The sequence below is a fragment of the Poromitra crassiceps genome (assembly GCF_964638095.1).
Source record: "Poromitra crassiceps genome assembly, chromosome: 2".
Lineage (NCBI taxonomy): Eukaryota > Metazoa > Chordata > Actinopteri > Beryciformes > Melamphaidae > Poromitra > Poromitra crassiceps.
The window spans coordinates 110005779-110023305 of record NC_139624.1 but is presented as its reverse complement, the minus strand read 5'-3'; the positions used below and the strand labels follow the sequence as shown (position 1 = coordinate 110023305).

Sequence of the window (17527 nt, the reverse complement as noted above, 5' to 3'; positions counted from 1 at the left end):
GTAGCCGGTATTGCAGTTTTGATATTTTTTGTATTTATTGTGCGGCGGCCCTATCAGATACTTCATGGTCCTCTAAATGAGCACCAGTGGGGTCAAAATGAAGAGGGAAAGAGAGCAGAGAGGAACAGATGGCAGGAGGAAAAACACCTGGAGAAAAAGTATCAAGAACTGAGAGGAACTGCTTTTCAGTCAGAAGGGAAGGAGAGGGGGCGAGTGGAGGATGAGAGAGAGAGAGAGAGAGAGAGAGAGAGAGAGAGAGAGAGAGAGTGGGTGTATGGGAATATTGAGCCACAAAGCATTTATGTCTGATCAAAGCTAATCTTTATCTTTGGGGAAATGATTTGTTAATACCCTGGGCTGTCCTGCCCCCTCAAGGGCAGGTATCTCTCTCTCTCTCTCTCTCTCTCTCTCTCTCTGTGTCTTCCCCTCTTCCGCATTTCTCCATTAAAATGGCGTGGGAGGGGTTTGGGACGAGGCATGGTGGGTTGGGGGGGTTTGGGCCCACGGGACGGGCCGGGGACAAGGGCGTGGCGTTTTGCCTGGAGCAAATAGGCTGACTTCACTGTAGGCAGGCTGAAGGGGATTCATTCTACTGCACGGTCTGTACGAACCCCGCCAGAGCATCTTAGATATGGTGACGAGATGTCCCGGGTTGTCCAGGATTGTCCCGGTTTCAAGATGGGTGTCCAGACAGAGATCCAGAGATAGACATCCAGAAAGCTATCCAGACAGAGATCCAGAGATAGAGTTCCAGAGAGCTATCCAGACAGAGATCCAGAGATATTTAATAAATCTAATCTAATCTAATCTAATTTAATAAATCAATTTGTGCTTAACAAAAACATTATTAGTTTACCATTGGCAGTGGCAACACAATTAGACAGTTAACTTACCTGCAACACCATCCTCCACATCCAAACCAGGAGTTGCAGTGGAGTCATCTCTAACTGCTGTGTGTGACAATTATAATATATTGTCATAAATAGAACATACCATGCAGAGTAGATAACAAGATAAATCATACAAGGCAAAGGCAGTATACAATTACACAAGTACAAGAAGACAACACAGTGAATTGTGATTTTTAAACGTATTTTATATTGGCTGGAGAGCACAAGTATCTATCAGTATACAGGTTGCACATGTAACGACGTTGTGTAGGTGGTACTTGCAGCAACCCATGTTAAGGGCTTGTCCAGGGGTGGGTACGAACCGCCGACCTTCGGCTTGGGAGTCCGACATGTTAACCGCAACGCCAAGAGAGCTAGCTCCCTTGGCGGAGCTGATCAACATGGCTTTATACTGGGGAGTGAGTTTAACCAATCCACTCGCTACCACTCGGGACTCACGAGGAATCCGCGCTGATTCACCTCGGTTACACTCACATTGTTGCACACAAAACTATTAACACATTCACTGCCAGCCGTTTGTTTTTTACTGTAGGTAGGTTCTGCCAGAGGGTTTTTTTGAGGATTCTGGCTCATCTTTCAAGACCCGAGGATTCTTTTCTGCTAAGATTTTGTGAACACACAATATCTCAAAAGAACTAATAGAATGTGTGCTTTCTCTGTCTAAAAGAGTTAGTTTGTAGAGTTAGTAGTTATGTAAGCATTAGCAGTTGAATACAGCATGGTTTCAGCGTCTGAAAAATTATTCAGAGATAAACGGCTTTTTGTGAAATTCGATAGAACAGTCACTTTAACCATTCATTTTTGGCATCAGTAAGACGTCAGACATCTAAACAATAGTTTTGAACAGTAATTTCCTCCATAACAGCAGGAAACCCCCCTCTGCTTCCAACTCCTCCCTCCGTGTGTGTTCTTCTTGGCTGCAGCGGCCGTGTCACAAGCTCGTTTCTGTTGCTGCTGTAACCTCGCGTCACCAGTCTCACTGCTTTGCTGCTGCTGTGCCTGTCTGCGCGGCCGCTCTTTGAGGAAGTCTGGATGGACTCGCTCGTTTCTTGGAGTTTTGGTTGAGAGCTTTGATGAAGCTTTTGCGATTCTGGTCATATTTATGCTGCGTGTTTCAAAGTGTGTTCCACCCGTAATCTATTATGCAAATTTGCAATCCCGCACCGCCAGCAATCAGCGTGAAAACGAAAGCGTTTTCGCCAATACATTTTCATGAGAATGGCTTCGAGGAAGCCATTCTCATGAAAATGCTTGCCTTCCTCTAGTCAGGAGAGCACTGTCGCCACTTAGTGGGTCGGTGGAATGGGTTGTAAACGTTCGGTGGTTCCAATAATTATATAAGAGATGTAAAAGGGTTAGATGCACATCCCACGGTCAAAAAAAAAAAAATCATTTTTTTGACGGAGTAATACGTCATTGGCAGTGAACCGTTGGATTTTTTTTGACGGAGTAATACGTCGTTGGCAGTGAACGTGTTAAAAGAGAAGGCTGTGAGAAATTTTCACTTACCAGTCCTTTCATCATGTCTGGTTCGGTCATCACCACCACCAAAAAACTTCATGATTGCTCCTTCTGAGAAAGAAATATTTTTTTTTACAGTTATTGTAGGCAGAAAATAAAGTTTTATTGAAAGTGGAGGATACAGCAACCTTACTGAATGGTAGGTTTCATTGCCAATCAACACTGCATGCAAAATGTCCATCTTCTGTCAAACAGTAGCCTATGTATGTTTGTTTTTTTACCTAGTTGTACACACACACGCACAATATGAAGTCCATTTTCTCTGTGAGAAGACAGACAGGCAGGCAGTCGGGATGTCATGTGTGGCGATAGTCAGAGCTTAATTAGCTGCCTTGCCTACAGCTGCTGCATCCTAGCTAGCTGGATGCACTGCTCCTGCTAGCCTGCTAGCTGGGCAACAACAGGTGCTGCTAGCTAGCAGGAGCACCCACACGGCACACCTGTTAAAAGTGTGTCTAAGAAGAGTAGACATGTTCTGTCATTAAATGTACATCATCTGGTAGAAACACATAACTGAACATTACCTTGTGCTTGTCTCTTGCCCTCTTCAATTTTCTTCATTTTCTGTTTTTTCGCCACCAGAGGGATAGCTCCGTTTAGACATGCTGCCTGAATTGAATGTTTACAGACTGGTGACCACCAGTGAGTGTGGAGGCGGGGTGCGGGGGATGGGGGGGGGGTCAAAACAAACGTGACGATGATGACGCTCGCTTGTAGCCCTATCCATAGACATATATAAAGGCTAGATGGCTTACCCGCGCTGCCGGTCAATGGAGAGCGACGTCGTCGCATGGTGGCCATCTTGCTACGGCACCACAGCTTTATATATATCTATGGGTTAAAAAAACGCTAACATTTTATTATTATTTTTGGCTCCAAATTACACCAAACTTAAACTGAAGCATCATCATCATGAGATGAATTCACGCACCTAGTTTCATGCAGTTTCATCCATTTTGCTAGGAGCTATGAGCATCTGTTGTTGGGTTAGTATTATCACATCAGATGATCATAACTCCTAGGAAAATGGATGAAACTGCATGAAACTTTGTGCCTGAATCCCTCTCATGGCATAGATGCTTCGGTTTAATTTTGGTGTAATTTGGAGCCCATCAAAAAAATAGTGTTTTTAGTGTTTTTTTTGTTGTTGTTGCCATATCTCGGGAACGGAATATGCTTGTAATAAACCAAACCGTTTGTAAATCCGTCAAGATTTCAGCGAGTTATGAGTATTTTTGTCTGTGCACCCTCCAACAGCTACCATAGAACGTACCAGAAAGCCTGCCGTAGCAAGATGGCGGCGCTTCAACGACGCTGGTGACTCCGCCTTAAGCCATCTAGCCTTTATATATGTCTATGGCCCTATCAGTGTCAAGAAGCCAGCAGTGATACGGGTTGCCAGGTCAGTTAAACGATAATAAGTAAATTCTGCAGAATCAGCATTGCTTTGGAGGGCGGCCCGCGAGGCCCTCTGGCAACTCCCGGGGCCCTAGGCAGCCGCTTAGTTCGTGTATAGGGTGGGTCGGCTCTGAGACGCTATCCGATGCGCAACATCCTCTTCTTCTAAATAACAGATGTTGCCGCTTCCAACTTGTTTTGTATAAAATACACTTTTCTGTCTTTGATATCAAAAAGTCCTTGATGCAATACCATTCAGGAAGTGTGGGGGGCAGTATGGACATTGACGCACTGTGTTTACACTACTGCCCCCTTAAGTAATTATGGTAACTCCCATATTATGTGATTGTGGCATAATAGAGAGCCGCAGGAACGAGTCCGGAAATCATCGATGCTAACAGTCCTGGTTCTTCACTGTTTTCGCCTATGGGAGTTTTGAATGGGTTTTTGGCGCGATGCTTCTAATAATCTCTCTGGGCAACGCTGGCTTAATCAAATGCGAACCAGTGTTTAGTAATATCATCTTCACACACGAGGACCACTTTTATGAGTTTTGAAGCTTTTACGTGCCGTTAAAAGGGCGGCTAGCTAGCAAATGGCTAAATGAGACTACACTGTTGAGTCGATGGGGATATATACGTCAATAACGTCACCACTTCAATGGACGAACATGGAAATTCTCTTTCCCTCACCTGGTTCAGCCCCGTTCAGCCCGGGGTAATCAGTGCACACATCAACAACAGTCCAGGTTGAGTGCTGACGTGACATGGAAGCCTATGCGACAGTGTGTAGTTCTGGATTAGCTTAGCTCGAGCTTTTTACTTCTAGGGCTCGCATTACGCTACAAAACTCATGAAAGTGGTCCTCATGTGTGAAGATTATCCGACTGAACTCTGGTTCGCGTTTGATTAATCTTGCGTTGCCCAGAGACCGTATTTGAAGCATCGCGGCAAAAACCCATTCAAAAATCCCATAGACAGAAACAGTGAAGAACCAGGAAGTCCGGGACTTCCGCGTTCTGACTACAAAAATACGTCATCCCTGTGGCTCTCTATGGAGTAAACGCTTCAGACTTTGTAACCGCTGCAAACATGCTTGGTGTGAACGCAGCCTTGCTGTGTCAGCGTCCTCACAGGGTGCTGCCAGGAGCTTCATTGGGTGAGATCTTGTTTTGATAAAGCGACGAGATGTACGGGCCAATCCGCGGTCACTTTTTCCATCTCTATCACCACTTCTCTCTCTCCATCTCCATCTCTCTCTCCCTCTTTCCATCTTTCTCTTCCCCCTCTCTCTCTCCCATTTCTCTCTCCCCCCCTTTCTCTCTCTCCCATTTCTCTCTCTCCCCCCCTTTCTCTCTCTCCCCCCTCTCTCTCTCTCCCATTTCTCTCTCCCCCCCTTTCTCTCTCTCCCCCCCTTTCTCTCTCTCGCTCCCTCTCTCTCCCTCTTTCCATCTCTCTCCCCCTCTCTCTCCCTCTCTCTCCCTCCCTCTCTCTCACTCAGCCTGCTCCATCTGTCTCAATGTTCGCTCAAGCCATCTACCCACAGTTGTGCCCGGAGGGACATCGCCAGTGTTGAGATGGGAGAAAGAGAGAGAGAGAGAGAGAGAGAGAGGGGGAGAGAGAGAGAGAGAGAGGGAGAGAGAGAGGGAGAGAGAGAGACCCCCTTCCCTCAGCAGTTTTGACACTTGAAAATTTGGAGGAAAAAAATCAAATACTGTATAAAGCAGGGATATGGCTCACTTTGGTATCCACATAATAAAATGATGTGGTAATCCACTGTTTCCTTGGTGCTATTCTGACAAGGTTTGAATCATCTGTAAAGGCAAAGCATCGCCGCTCTCGCATGGATTAACACAGTAGACGTGTATGACTCTGCAAGAGGAGTACGACGAGGCAGAAATTGTTTATGGAGTCTGTGGCCAAAGGGAGCCAGTTAAAATAATTAGCCACTTAACGCAGATACGGAGGCGCCCGGGCCCCGTGAAGCCACCTCCGTCACAGCCAGCTGATACGGCCGATGTGTGCCGCACATAATAATGCCTCCACATCTATCATGATGCATGGATCTACTCTGACAACACTACTGCCTCCACATCTATCATGATGCATGGAGCTACTCTGACAACACTACTGCCTCCACATCTATCATGATGCATGGATCTACTCTGACAACACTACTGCCTCCACATCTATCATGATGCATGGAGCTCCTCTGACAACACTACTGCCTCCACATCTATCATGATGCATGGAGCTACTCTGACAACACTACTGCCTCCACATCTATCATGATGCATGGAGCTACTCTGACAACACTACTGCCTCCACATCTATCATGATGCATGGAGCTCCTCTGACAACACTACTGCCTCCACATCTATCATGATGCATGGAGCTCCTCTGACAACATTACTGCCTCCACATCTATCATGATGCATGGAGCTCCTCTGACAACATTACTGCCTCCACATCTATCATAATGCATGGAGCTACTCTGACAACACTACTGCCTCCACATCTATCATGATGCATGGAGCTACTCTGACAACACTACTGCCTCCACATCTATCATGATGCATGGAGCTACTCTGACAACACTACTGCCTCCACATCTATCATGATGCATGGAGCTACTCTGACAACATTACTGCCTCCACATCTATCATGATGCATGGAGCTCCTCTGACAACACTACTGCCTCCACATCTATCATGATGCATGGAGCTACTCTGACAACACTACTGCCTCCACATCTATCATGATGCATGGAGCTCCTCTGACAACACTACTGCCTCCACATCTATCATGATGCACGGAGCTCCTCTGACAACATTACTGCCTCCACATCTATCATGATGCACGGAGCTCCTCTGACAACACTACTGCCTCCACATCTATCATGATGCACGGAGCTCCTCTGACAACACTACTGCCTCCACATCTATCATGATGCATGGAGCTCCTCTGACAACATTACTGCCTCCACATCTATCATGATGCATGGAGCTCCTCTGACAACACTACTGCCTCCACATCTATCATGATGCACGGAGCTCCTCTGACAACACTACTGCCTCCACATCTATCATGATGCATGGAGCTCCTCTGACAACATTACTGCCTCCACATCTATCATGATGCATGGAGCTCCTCTGACAACATTACTGCCTCCACATCTATCATGATGCATGGAGCTCCTCTGACAACATTACTGCCTCCACATCTATCATGATGCATGGAGCTCCTCTGACAACACTACTGCCTCCACATCTATCATGATGCATGGAGCTACTCTGACAACACTACTGCCTCCACATCTATCATGATGCATGGAGCTCCTCTGACAACACTACTGCCTCCACATCTATCATGATGCATGGAGCTCCTCTGACAACACTACTGCCTCCACATCTATCATGATGCATGGAGCTCCTCTGACAACATTACTGCCTCCACATCTATCATAATGCATGGAGCTCCTCTGACAACATTACTGCCTCCACATCTATCATGATGCATGGAGCTCCTCTGACAACATTACTGCCTCCACATCTATCATGATGCACGGAGCTCCTCTGACAACATTACTGCCTCCACATCTATCATGATGCACGGAGCTCCTCTGACAACACTACTGCCTCCACATCTATCATGATGCATGGAGCTCCTCTGACAACACTACTGCCTCCACATCTATCATGATGCATGGAGCTCCTCTGACAACACTACTGCCTCCACATCTATCATGATGCATGGAGCTCCTCTGACAACACTACTGCCTCCACATCTATCATGATGCATGGAGCTCCTCTGACAACATTACTGCCTCCACATCTATCATGATGCACGGAGCTCCTCTGACAACACTACTGCCTCCACATCTATCATGATGCATGGAGCTACTCTGACAACACTACTGCCTCCACATCTATCATGATGCATGGAGCTCCTCTGACAACATTACTGCCTCCACATCTATCATGATGCACGGAGCTCCTCTGACAACACTACTGCCTCCACATCTATCATGATGCATGGAGCTCCTCTGACAACATTACTGCCTCCACATCTATCATGATGCATGGAGCTCCTCTGACAACATTACTGCCTCCACATCTATCATGATGCACGGAGCTCCTCTGACAACACTACTGCCTCCACATCTATCATGATGCATGGAGCTACTCTGACAACACTACTGCCTCCACATCTATCATGATGCACGGAGCTCCTCTGACAACATTACTGCCTCCACATCTATCATGATGCATGGAGCTCCTCTGACAACATTACTGCCTCCACATCTATCATGATGCACGGAGCTCCTCTGACAACATTACTGCCTCCACATCTATCATGATGCATGGAGCTCCTCTGACAACACTACTGCCTCCACATCTATCATGATGCATGGAGCTCCTCTGACAACACTACTGCCTCCACATCTATCATGATGCATGGAGCTCCTCTGACAACACTACTGCCTCCACATCTATCATAATGCATGGAGCTACTCTGACAACACTACTGCCTCCACATCTATCATGATGCATGGAGCTACTCTGACAACACTACTGTCTCCACATCTATCATGATGCATGGAGCTACTCTGACAACACTACTGCTGGGGGTCTGCGTACACGTGCCACAGCACGTGTACGCAGACCCCCGGTTAGTGTTAGAGCTGTGGGAGCTCCCTGCTGTGAGAGAAGGAGGATGGGGAGAGAAAAAGCAAGTGTGAGCTAGGTGGTTTGGCGTGCTTTGTTCATTTGTGTGTGTGTGTGTGTGTGTGTGTGTTTGTTCTGGGTTTCTCACCTCCGAAATGAGGATTTTTTTTTTTTTTGCTAAATGAGTTCATTCTGGCTAGTCTTCACTAGTTTAAGATTAGGACATGGGTTTAAGGTTAAACTAAGGCCGTTACACAGCAAGAGCGACACGAATATACAGCACGAAATTGTGAGGCGACTTTCGACCCACCTGTCAATTACCTGTAAGTTACTTACTTACTTACTTACATGTTGGAAGCAAATTTCTAAAACAACAACCTTCGTCCGAAAAAGTAAAAGCCGCAATTTCGCTCAGCCAAACTCCGTTGGTACTGTATGCACGGTTGCATTGACTGGATATAGGTTCGAAATAATATTATTGACGTGTGTTTTATTCGCACAAAAAAATGCCCCCGGTGTGTTCTTTACAGTACAATTATTGCATTTCTATCTATCTATCTATCTATCTATCTATCTATCTATCTATCTATCTATCTATCTATCTATCTATCTATCTATCTATCCTCACAAGTAATACAAATGTGTGTGTGTGTGTGTGTGTGTGTGTGTGTGTGTGTGTGTGTGTGTGTGTGTGTGTGTGTGTGTGTGTGTATGTGTGTGTGTGTGTGTGTGTGTGTGTGTGAGAGAGATGAATGGTGGAGCTAGAGCAGAAGATGCCTAGTTTGCATCCTTCAAAAGTGAACAGCCTTAAAAAGGACAAAAACGGCCTCTCCCCGTCCCCTCTCCCCCCGTCTCTGCCTCTCTCTCTCTCTCTCTCTCTCTTTCTCTCTCTCTCCCCCCCCCCTCTCTCTCTCTCTCTCTCTCTCCCCCCCCTCTCTCTTTATAAAGAGTGAGGAGTGTGAGAGGATTGTTGTGATTCCTGCTGATGTGGCAGAGTTGATCGGTCCAGGGAAGCTCTCTGCCTAATCTCTGTGAATATGAATAAGAAAGATCCAGGGTGATGAGACAGGCCTGCAGTGTACACACACACACACACACACACACACACACTCACAGTAACGCCAGGTTGAATAAGATTACCATACAAAAGCCTTCAGTGATGTGCCGCTGTCACTGCCCACATCGCTGCCTTTTAGGGCTGCAACTAATGATAATTTTCATTTTCTGGTTTGGTCTATAAAATGTCACAGAGTCGTGAAAATGTTGATCGTTTTTCCGCCAAAGCCCAATATGACATCCTCAAATGTCTTCTTTTGTCCTGACCAACAGTCTACAACCCAAAGATAATCAGTTTACTGTCATAGAAGACTAAAGAAACCAGAAAAATTTACATTTAAGAAGCTGGAACGAGATTTTCCATCCTTAAAAATTGGTCTAAATGATTAATCGATTATAGAAATACTTTCTGTCGATGGACTAATCATTGCAGCTTTACTGTCTGTGCCCTCATCATCTGAACAACACTGTCTCTTCTCTCTGTCTGTGCCCTCATCATCTGAACAACACTGTCTCTTCTCTCTGTCTGTGCCCTCATCATCTGAACAACACTGTCTCTTCTCTCTGTCTGTACCCTCATCATCTGAACAACACTGTCTCTTCTCTCTGTCTGTACCCTCATCATCTGAACAACACTGTCTCTTCTCTCTGTCTGTACCCTCATCATCTGAACAACACTGTCTCTTCTCTCTGTCTGTGCCCTCATCATCTGAACAACACTGTCTCTTCTCTCTGTCTGTGCCCTCATCATCTGAACAACACTGTCTCTTCTCTCTGTCTGTACCCTCATCATCTGAACAACACTGTCTCTTCTCTCTGTCTGTACCCTCATCATCTGAACAACACTGTCTCTTCTCTCTGTCTGTACCCTCATCATCTGAACAACACTGTCTCTTCTCTCTGTCTGTACCCTCATCATCTGAACAACACTGTCTCTTCTCTCTGTCTGTACCCTCATCATCTGAACAACACTGTCTCTTCTCTCTGTCTGTGCCCTCATCATCTGAACAACACTGTCTCTTCTCTCTGTCTGTGCCCTCATCATCTGAACAACACTGTCTCTTCTCTCTGTCTGTGCCCTCATCATCTGAACAACACTGTCTCTTCTCTCTTGCAGATTACGTACCATGTTGTCGCCGAGGGGCTGTAACATCACTGTGATGCTGTGAATGGTGGCAGAACGCAGGGTATCGGAGACCACCACGCTTTCCTACCTCCACTTGGAATATTGAATGTCTCACATTGGATCTCCGCTCGTTGAATATTTGCCAGCCAACATTCCCATTCCCATTTGGGTTCAGTTTTAAAAATTAGGACTGCTCCCTCCTACAATTGGCAAAATGGAGACTCTTTCCCAAGATTCCATTCTGGAGTGCCAGATCTGCTTTAACTACTACAGCCCACGGCGGCGGCCCAAGCTGCTGGACTGCCATCACACGTGCTGCTCCGTGTGCCTGACCCAGATGCGCAGCAGCCAGAAGGAGATCCGCTGCCCTTGGTGCCGTGGTGTCACCAAGCTCCCTGCGGGGGTCTCCGTCTCCCAGCTCCCCGACGACCCCGACATCATCACCGTCATCGCCATCCCGCACGCCTCCGAGCACACTCCCGTCTTCATCCGCCTGCCCAGCAATGGCTGCTACATGCTGCCGCTGCCCGTAGCCAAGGAGCGCGTGCTGGGCCTACCGGGTGAGCTGCACGGGTGTCGCTTCCTACCCGGCCAGCAGAAGGGTATGACGGTGGTGACGGTGCCCGAGCAGCAGCCCCTTGGCCTGGAGGACATGGGGGTGGGCGTGGGGGTGGTCGGGCTGGAAGTGGGGGACGGCGAGAGGAGAGGCATGGGGGGCCCAGTGGGGGGAGGCGCCGGGGGGAAGGGCTCCACCTGGTCGGGCGTGTGCACGGTGATCCTGGTGGCCTGCGTGCTGCTCTTTCTTCTGGGCATCGTGCTGCACAACATGTCCTGCATCTCCAAGCGCTTCACCGTCATCTCCTGTGGCTGATCGGTGGGTATGGGGGATGCTCGGACTACCCCCCTGAACTCCCCCCATCCTCTCCAGCCCTACCTCTCCTCGGGTCGGGACTATGCCGAGGAGAGCGGACTCCAAAACACATCACGGGCATCCGAGGAAGCTCCAGAGAGACAGAAAGGCATTGAGACAGATGGATTAAGAGAGAGAGAGATGGCAAGAAGGAGGACCACAAACTATTAACTGGCTCTGTCATTGCCTCCCCATTCTTTTGATTTGGAGGATACTGGACATGAAATACATCATATCTGAATGGAAATATACATCCTCACGTTGACTGACCCTGAAACCCATCGCCCTATTCCAGTCCTCAATTTTCTCTGAGAAAAGGCCTTTGGAATGACTTAGATTTTTGGGCAGCCTGGATAGAGCCTGGTCTGACACACACCTGACAGACACACACACACACACACACACACACACACACACACACACACTCTATCAGTGGATTGCCTGTTTAGTCTGTGGTCTGTAGAAGTACATCAGTTATCGTTGTGTTGTTTAGAGTGTGGGTGCCAAGTACAGTATCTCCAGCTGGTGCTGCAGTACAGAGTATCTCCAGCTGGTGCTGCAGTACAGAGTATCTCCAGCTGGTGCTGCAGTACAGAGTATCTCCAGATGGTGCTGCAGTACAGAGTATCTCCAGCTGGTGCTGCAGTACAGAGTATCTCCAGCTGGTGTCGCAGTACAGAGTATCTCCAACTGGTGTCGCAGTACAGAGTGTTTGGACTTGGCTGCGCTCCAGTCTCTGTTGCTGCAAGAATTAACCATGTGGTGTCCAACCGCTGGCCCTGTCTGGGTCACGGGGGACGCAAAAATCAACAGCGCTTACATTCTCCCCGCTCTCACCACCTCCTCTTGACTGTTTCTATGGAGGTTCCTTCCGTGACGTTTTTTTGTAAGGGGTGTTGATGTTAAAAACACACAAAACACGGATAGTATCGTAATTCACGCCAGCATATTTCAGAGCGACCCTGAAAGCACAGGTCTTCAACAGACATCCAGAGGTAATAAGTATTGATTTGCTGTATTAAGGCTTTAAATGTGTGGCAGGTGTGCCACTTTGTGTAGCCTTCTGGTCGGCTGCTCTGCCAAGAAATTAACGGCAAAACATCCATGAAATAGCTCACATGGCAAAAAATAATAGTAATAAAAAAAAAATGCAGGAATGGCGGCATTTTACAAATGTGAAAATAAGGAGGCAGAACCTGACCTCGGCTGTGTGGTATTTGGATTTGTGCGGCCACATGTTGGGCACAGTCCTTCATCACAGCAACGTGTTTTTCACTTTAGTTCATAAAAAAAAAAAAAAAATCTGCGGTGCAGCTGCCATTCCCTTGTTTTCTCACATTATGCTTTGTGAGTTATCTTTAACCGTTTAGCTGTGGGTTCATCTCCCAGGGTTCCTACACTGGTCTGGAAAGTCTGGAAAAAAAATAAAAATAATAAGTTAATCATTTCCAGGTCTTGCTATTTTGGGAATGAATAATTATATAATAATAATAACGCATAATTGTAGCTTTTATGTTGTAGAGCCGCTTTGAGTCCACAGTTTTTGTTAAGGTTAAGGTTAAGGTTAAGGTTAAGGTTAAGTTTATTTCATATGGACATCACAGAGCATTGGAGATGTAACATACATGTATGCACAACAACCAGATACACAGCATTAAGTGTTTAAAGCGGAACACTAATTTTCAACACCTGTCCACAGGCGACCCCCACATTTAAATACACCCCAAAGGACATACCCAAAGAGAGACACAATCAAATATAAATCCACAAGAGTAAAGCCACACATACAAATGTATTGACAAGAAAGTCACCAGGAAGTCACCAGGAAGTCACCAAAACACACCCCAGAGGACATACCCAAAAAGAAACATAATCAAATATAAAACCACATGAGTAAAGCTATACATACAAATGTATTGACAAGCAAGTCACTAGATGCTGGAGGCTTTTTAAGGGCAAAGTCACGCCTTTTCATTAATTGCCAGATATCTTGACCAAACATGGAAGAGAGCTTATTTTAGGGCTGCTCCTCCATGTGTGTTTGTGTATCTGTCAATTCATGCATTAATAGTTGTCACAACATTTTCACAGCAGGTATTCAAGGATGTACACACAATACAGACATAATACACAGAGTACCACCAGAGGTCTACAAGGGTATTAAGTGTGAGAACACAGTTGTTTCTCTTTTAACCATGACTTAATACCCCTGTTAAAAACATTAAAATTGTGTTGTGTTTTCAGCTCAGTAGGTAGACTGTTCCATAGTTTTGCTCCTTTAACAGAGAAAACTGATTGTCCAAACGAGGTTTTACACATCGGGACACAACAGTCTCCGGTAATGTTCAGATAGATGGATGCTCTTATCACTGTACCTAGCCGCTGTCAGCATGTATTACATCAAATACTCACATCCAGTCAAGAACATGGGGTCTGGGGAAAATATGGAATTTTAAAATGGAAATAGTGTAGGAACCCTGCCAATCTCACATATTCTAATATTTGTGTGTGCAGAACAATCTTCATACAGTGATATGACCTAGTAGTTAGCAGAGGTAAATCATATTGAACACCAGACAAACTCTTCAAAACAAATCAAGGTCTGGAAAAAGTATGGGATTTTATTAATTGAAGATGTGTAGGAACCCTGGTCTCCTCTCACACCAACCCGCTCAAGATGGCCTCTCTGACTTTGACCGTGGCTGCAACCCACACACTATCCACTCCATTCATCTCAATACCTTCTTTTGATCTAGGATTGGTGGATGTGGGTCAGCTGTGTGTATATGTGTGAGTTTTTGTGTGTATGCGGCAGGGAGGGGCGGGGTCATGATTGGGTCGGGAGTGGGCGGGTGCTACAGGGTTCCAGTTAATGACTGTTGTATCGATTTATCTGCTTTTGGATATCCTTTGCGTCCGCAGAGATGGATCTTTTCCTTTTTCACTTTTATATGTTGTGGCAAGCAATTCATTCAGTTTACTGTATCATTAAAGCAATGGAGTGTACAGTATATACACACAAACAGGGTGAACTATTTTGTATAGCCTAGTTATGTACAAAATGATTGTAATTTTCTCATCTTTTTCTGATGACTGTCTTTGTTGTCATGTTTTACTTTGTGAATGGATAGGAGTGTGATGTTAGGATTAGGGCGCCGTCTGTGCGTTTGCTCTGAAAGATAACGTGATGACTCATTCAGTACTGTTCAGGCCAGGGGCAGAGGGCACCACACACCCCACATGAGAAAGGAAACTAGTCAATCCTGTATTACTCATTTTGAGTATTCAGCATAAGAAGATTCCTATACCAGAATGTAATATATATTTACAATATATGTATCCCCAATCCATCATTCCCAGATCATTCTGATTAACCAGCTTGTGAAAATGACGTGATCTATATCATAATAAAACATTTGCTAATTTTCCCCTATCAATCATTTTGTAATAGTAGGTGTGACCTTTTGTCAAATTTAGGATGTTTTGTTTTGGAGCAAACCTTTATGATTCGATATTCCATCTCAACATTTTTTATTTGTTATTATTCTTTTTTTACGCCATCTACCACCTGATCACAGTCGATGAGATATCCTCCCTCCTCAATAACCACTGTTTGCATGGTTAAATTATGCATGGGTCCTTGTTCTGGAAGAGTACGTGCTGAACAAATACTCAGGGGGTACTGTAAGATGGTACATTTAAACCCACCTTATTGGAGGATTAGATGTTGTACAGATGTGTGACACAGAGTAAGCCCAGGACCCCCCCCCCCCCCCCCCCACCCCCCACCCCCCACAAGCACTGCTAAACCAATACACGTGGGAAAAGTAGGTTGTGTCTCCTCCTGTTGCTATGAGACTATTTGAAGGCCTTTTTGAAGTGCGGTGCTCCTGTGCTGAAAGTTGAAATATATTTTTAGCTCCTAGCTCTCGGTGCTTTAGAGGACTGAAAAACTAGCTAATTTCTCAGCACTTGAGGTTGAAATGGTTTACTGGCACAATTTCCCCCGACGACAGGTAACCTTGGTTGGGAAGAAGGAATTCCAGCAACACATCTATTGTAAAATCGGCACATTTTGGAAAATGTTCTTTCTAGTGGCCATAATGAAGGTCTAGCTGAATGCGTTTAAAGTACAGTTTGGCCGTCTCAACAGAATTCAATAGACATAGTTTCTGCGCAGTTTTTGACCTTTTAACCATTTTGCCACTGAATAATCTGATAGAGTTTGTGTTTAGATCATTTGATTGCTAATTATCTGGTCTAATTAGATTGCTAATTATCTGGTCAACTATCACTGTCTTGTTGTAAACACATTTGATTTGCACACTAGCTAACATATAGTAGGCTAAAGCTAGCTTTCGCATAGTCTCGCAGATACGTCTAGAACACAACTCTGAAAAGTGGTTAACGCCCCCCCCTCAAGACAAATAAAAGGGATGCGTGATAGACATATGAATTGACCAACCACAGACCTTGTGGGCGCTGCATGCCGGACTGTAAATAACAGATGCATGCTGTATGTCGTAACTTCCATCACAGCCCACCCAATCAGATTTCACCCACAGCATCTTGCGGATCGCCATCTTGGCATCCAGAAAGTTGACATGTGATTCAGACCCTCCGTCGCTGGAAGCTTGCTGACGTCGACGTTGGGTCTGACCACATGAGACTAGCTTTCGCGTGTTAATTTTGGTTGCTTTGCTAAATTAGCGTGCTGTCTATTTAGCTAGCTAAGGAATCCAAAAACAACTGTTAGCTACAGTAACTGAGCTGACTCTTCTCAAGCTAAACTGCAGAGGGCCCTATCTTCGTACAGGCGCTATCCCCTATTAGCGCTTGCGCACCTGTTTGCACATGCCTTAAAGCAGGGAAGATTGCAGTCCGCTGTCCAGGTGTTATGCCGAGTTTTGCACCCCCGCCCAGCATAGAAAAAGCATCCCCACCTCACGGGAGCATAATTGTAATGATTTTTTAGAAATGTAACTGTTTAAAAGTGATATAATTGTCTGGTAGACGTGACCTCCCTGATTTCTAAGTTAAAACAGCCCCGAAATATGTTGGGGATGCAATTCTCAACAGGGATGCGGAAAGGTTCACGGCACGTGTCGCAGGCGCAAATTAGAGCCGTGCCAAAATCATCTGCGCCCCAAAATGCCTGCGCAAACGGGATTTGGGCGGTCTTAACTACCAGAATTATTCACGGGTGTGGCCAGGCAATGCTGGGCATTACGTCAATCAAAACCAGTCAGATTCCCGTCTCGCAATGGCTGTTTGCGCGAGGCATGCAATATGCTGTAATTCTCTCCATGCATAATAGAGTGTACTCACTCGTGCGAGGACAGAGAGAGATGGAGAGAGCTTGTTGACAGATCGTCTGTGGTGCCAACGACCCTCCGGGTTATGAAGGTAAATAGCCTATGTCCATTGTCCAACAAGTTTTCTCAATTAATTTCCCTCTTTGCAATGTGATAAAAGTTTCTCAGTCAGTTATAGTTGATTGCCTCACTGAATTATCTGCTAATACCCAATTTTAGCAGCATAATTTGATGTCCTGGCGTGGCAAGGCTGTGTGTAATGACATATCCAAAAGGAATTTCACTTTGCACTGCGCTGCGTTGCACGGGGATTATGTTGCGCTCAGCAGCGAGGTAGTTAGCACGTAAGAAGTCCTTTTCAAAGCTCTTAGCGCAAAGTAATTGCTGCTGACGATAGGATAATGCCATCTATCCCCACATTTTAGCGCTGAAACGCCTGCCTTGGCATGTGGCACACCTATGCCCAGTACAATTATAACAGGCATGCGCTTATGCCCGCCCCCAATTTGCATTGCGCATGGCGTAAAACAAGCACAAACGCTAAATTAGCATTTTTGGGAAGATAGGGCCCAGAGTGTTTTGGAGTAGAGACTAGGGGCTCTATTCTCCCCCTGGCCTTAGGCG

General features: G+C 45.8%; 1 protein-coding gene across 1 annotated transcript; it reads left to right on the top strand.

Moving 5' to 3' along the window:
- Positions 1-10892: 10892 nt before the first annotated feature.
- LOC310795744 (E3 ubiquitin-protein ligase RNF152-like) lies at positions 10893-11549 on the top strand (the record flags this gene model as incomplete). The annotated part of the gene is made up of 1 exon (XM_083657812.1): positions 10893-11549. One exon carries the CDS (start codon positions 10893-10895, stop codon positions 11547-11549), a length of 657 nt encoding a protein of 218 aa, XP_083513938.1.
- Between the last annotated feature and the right edge of the window lie 5978 nt (positions 11550-17527).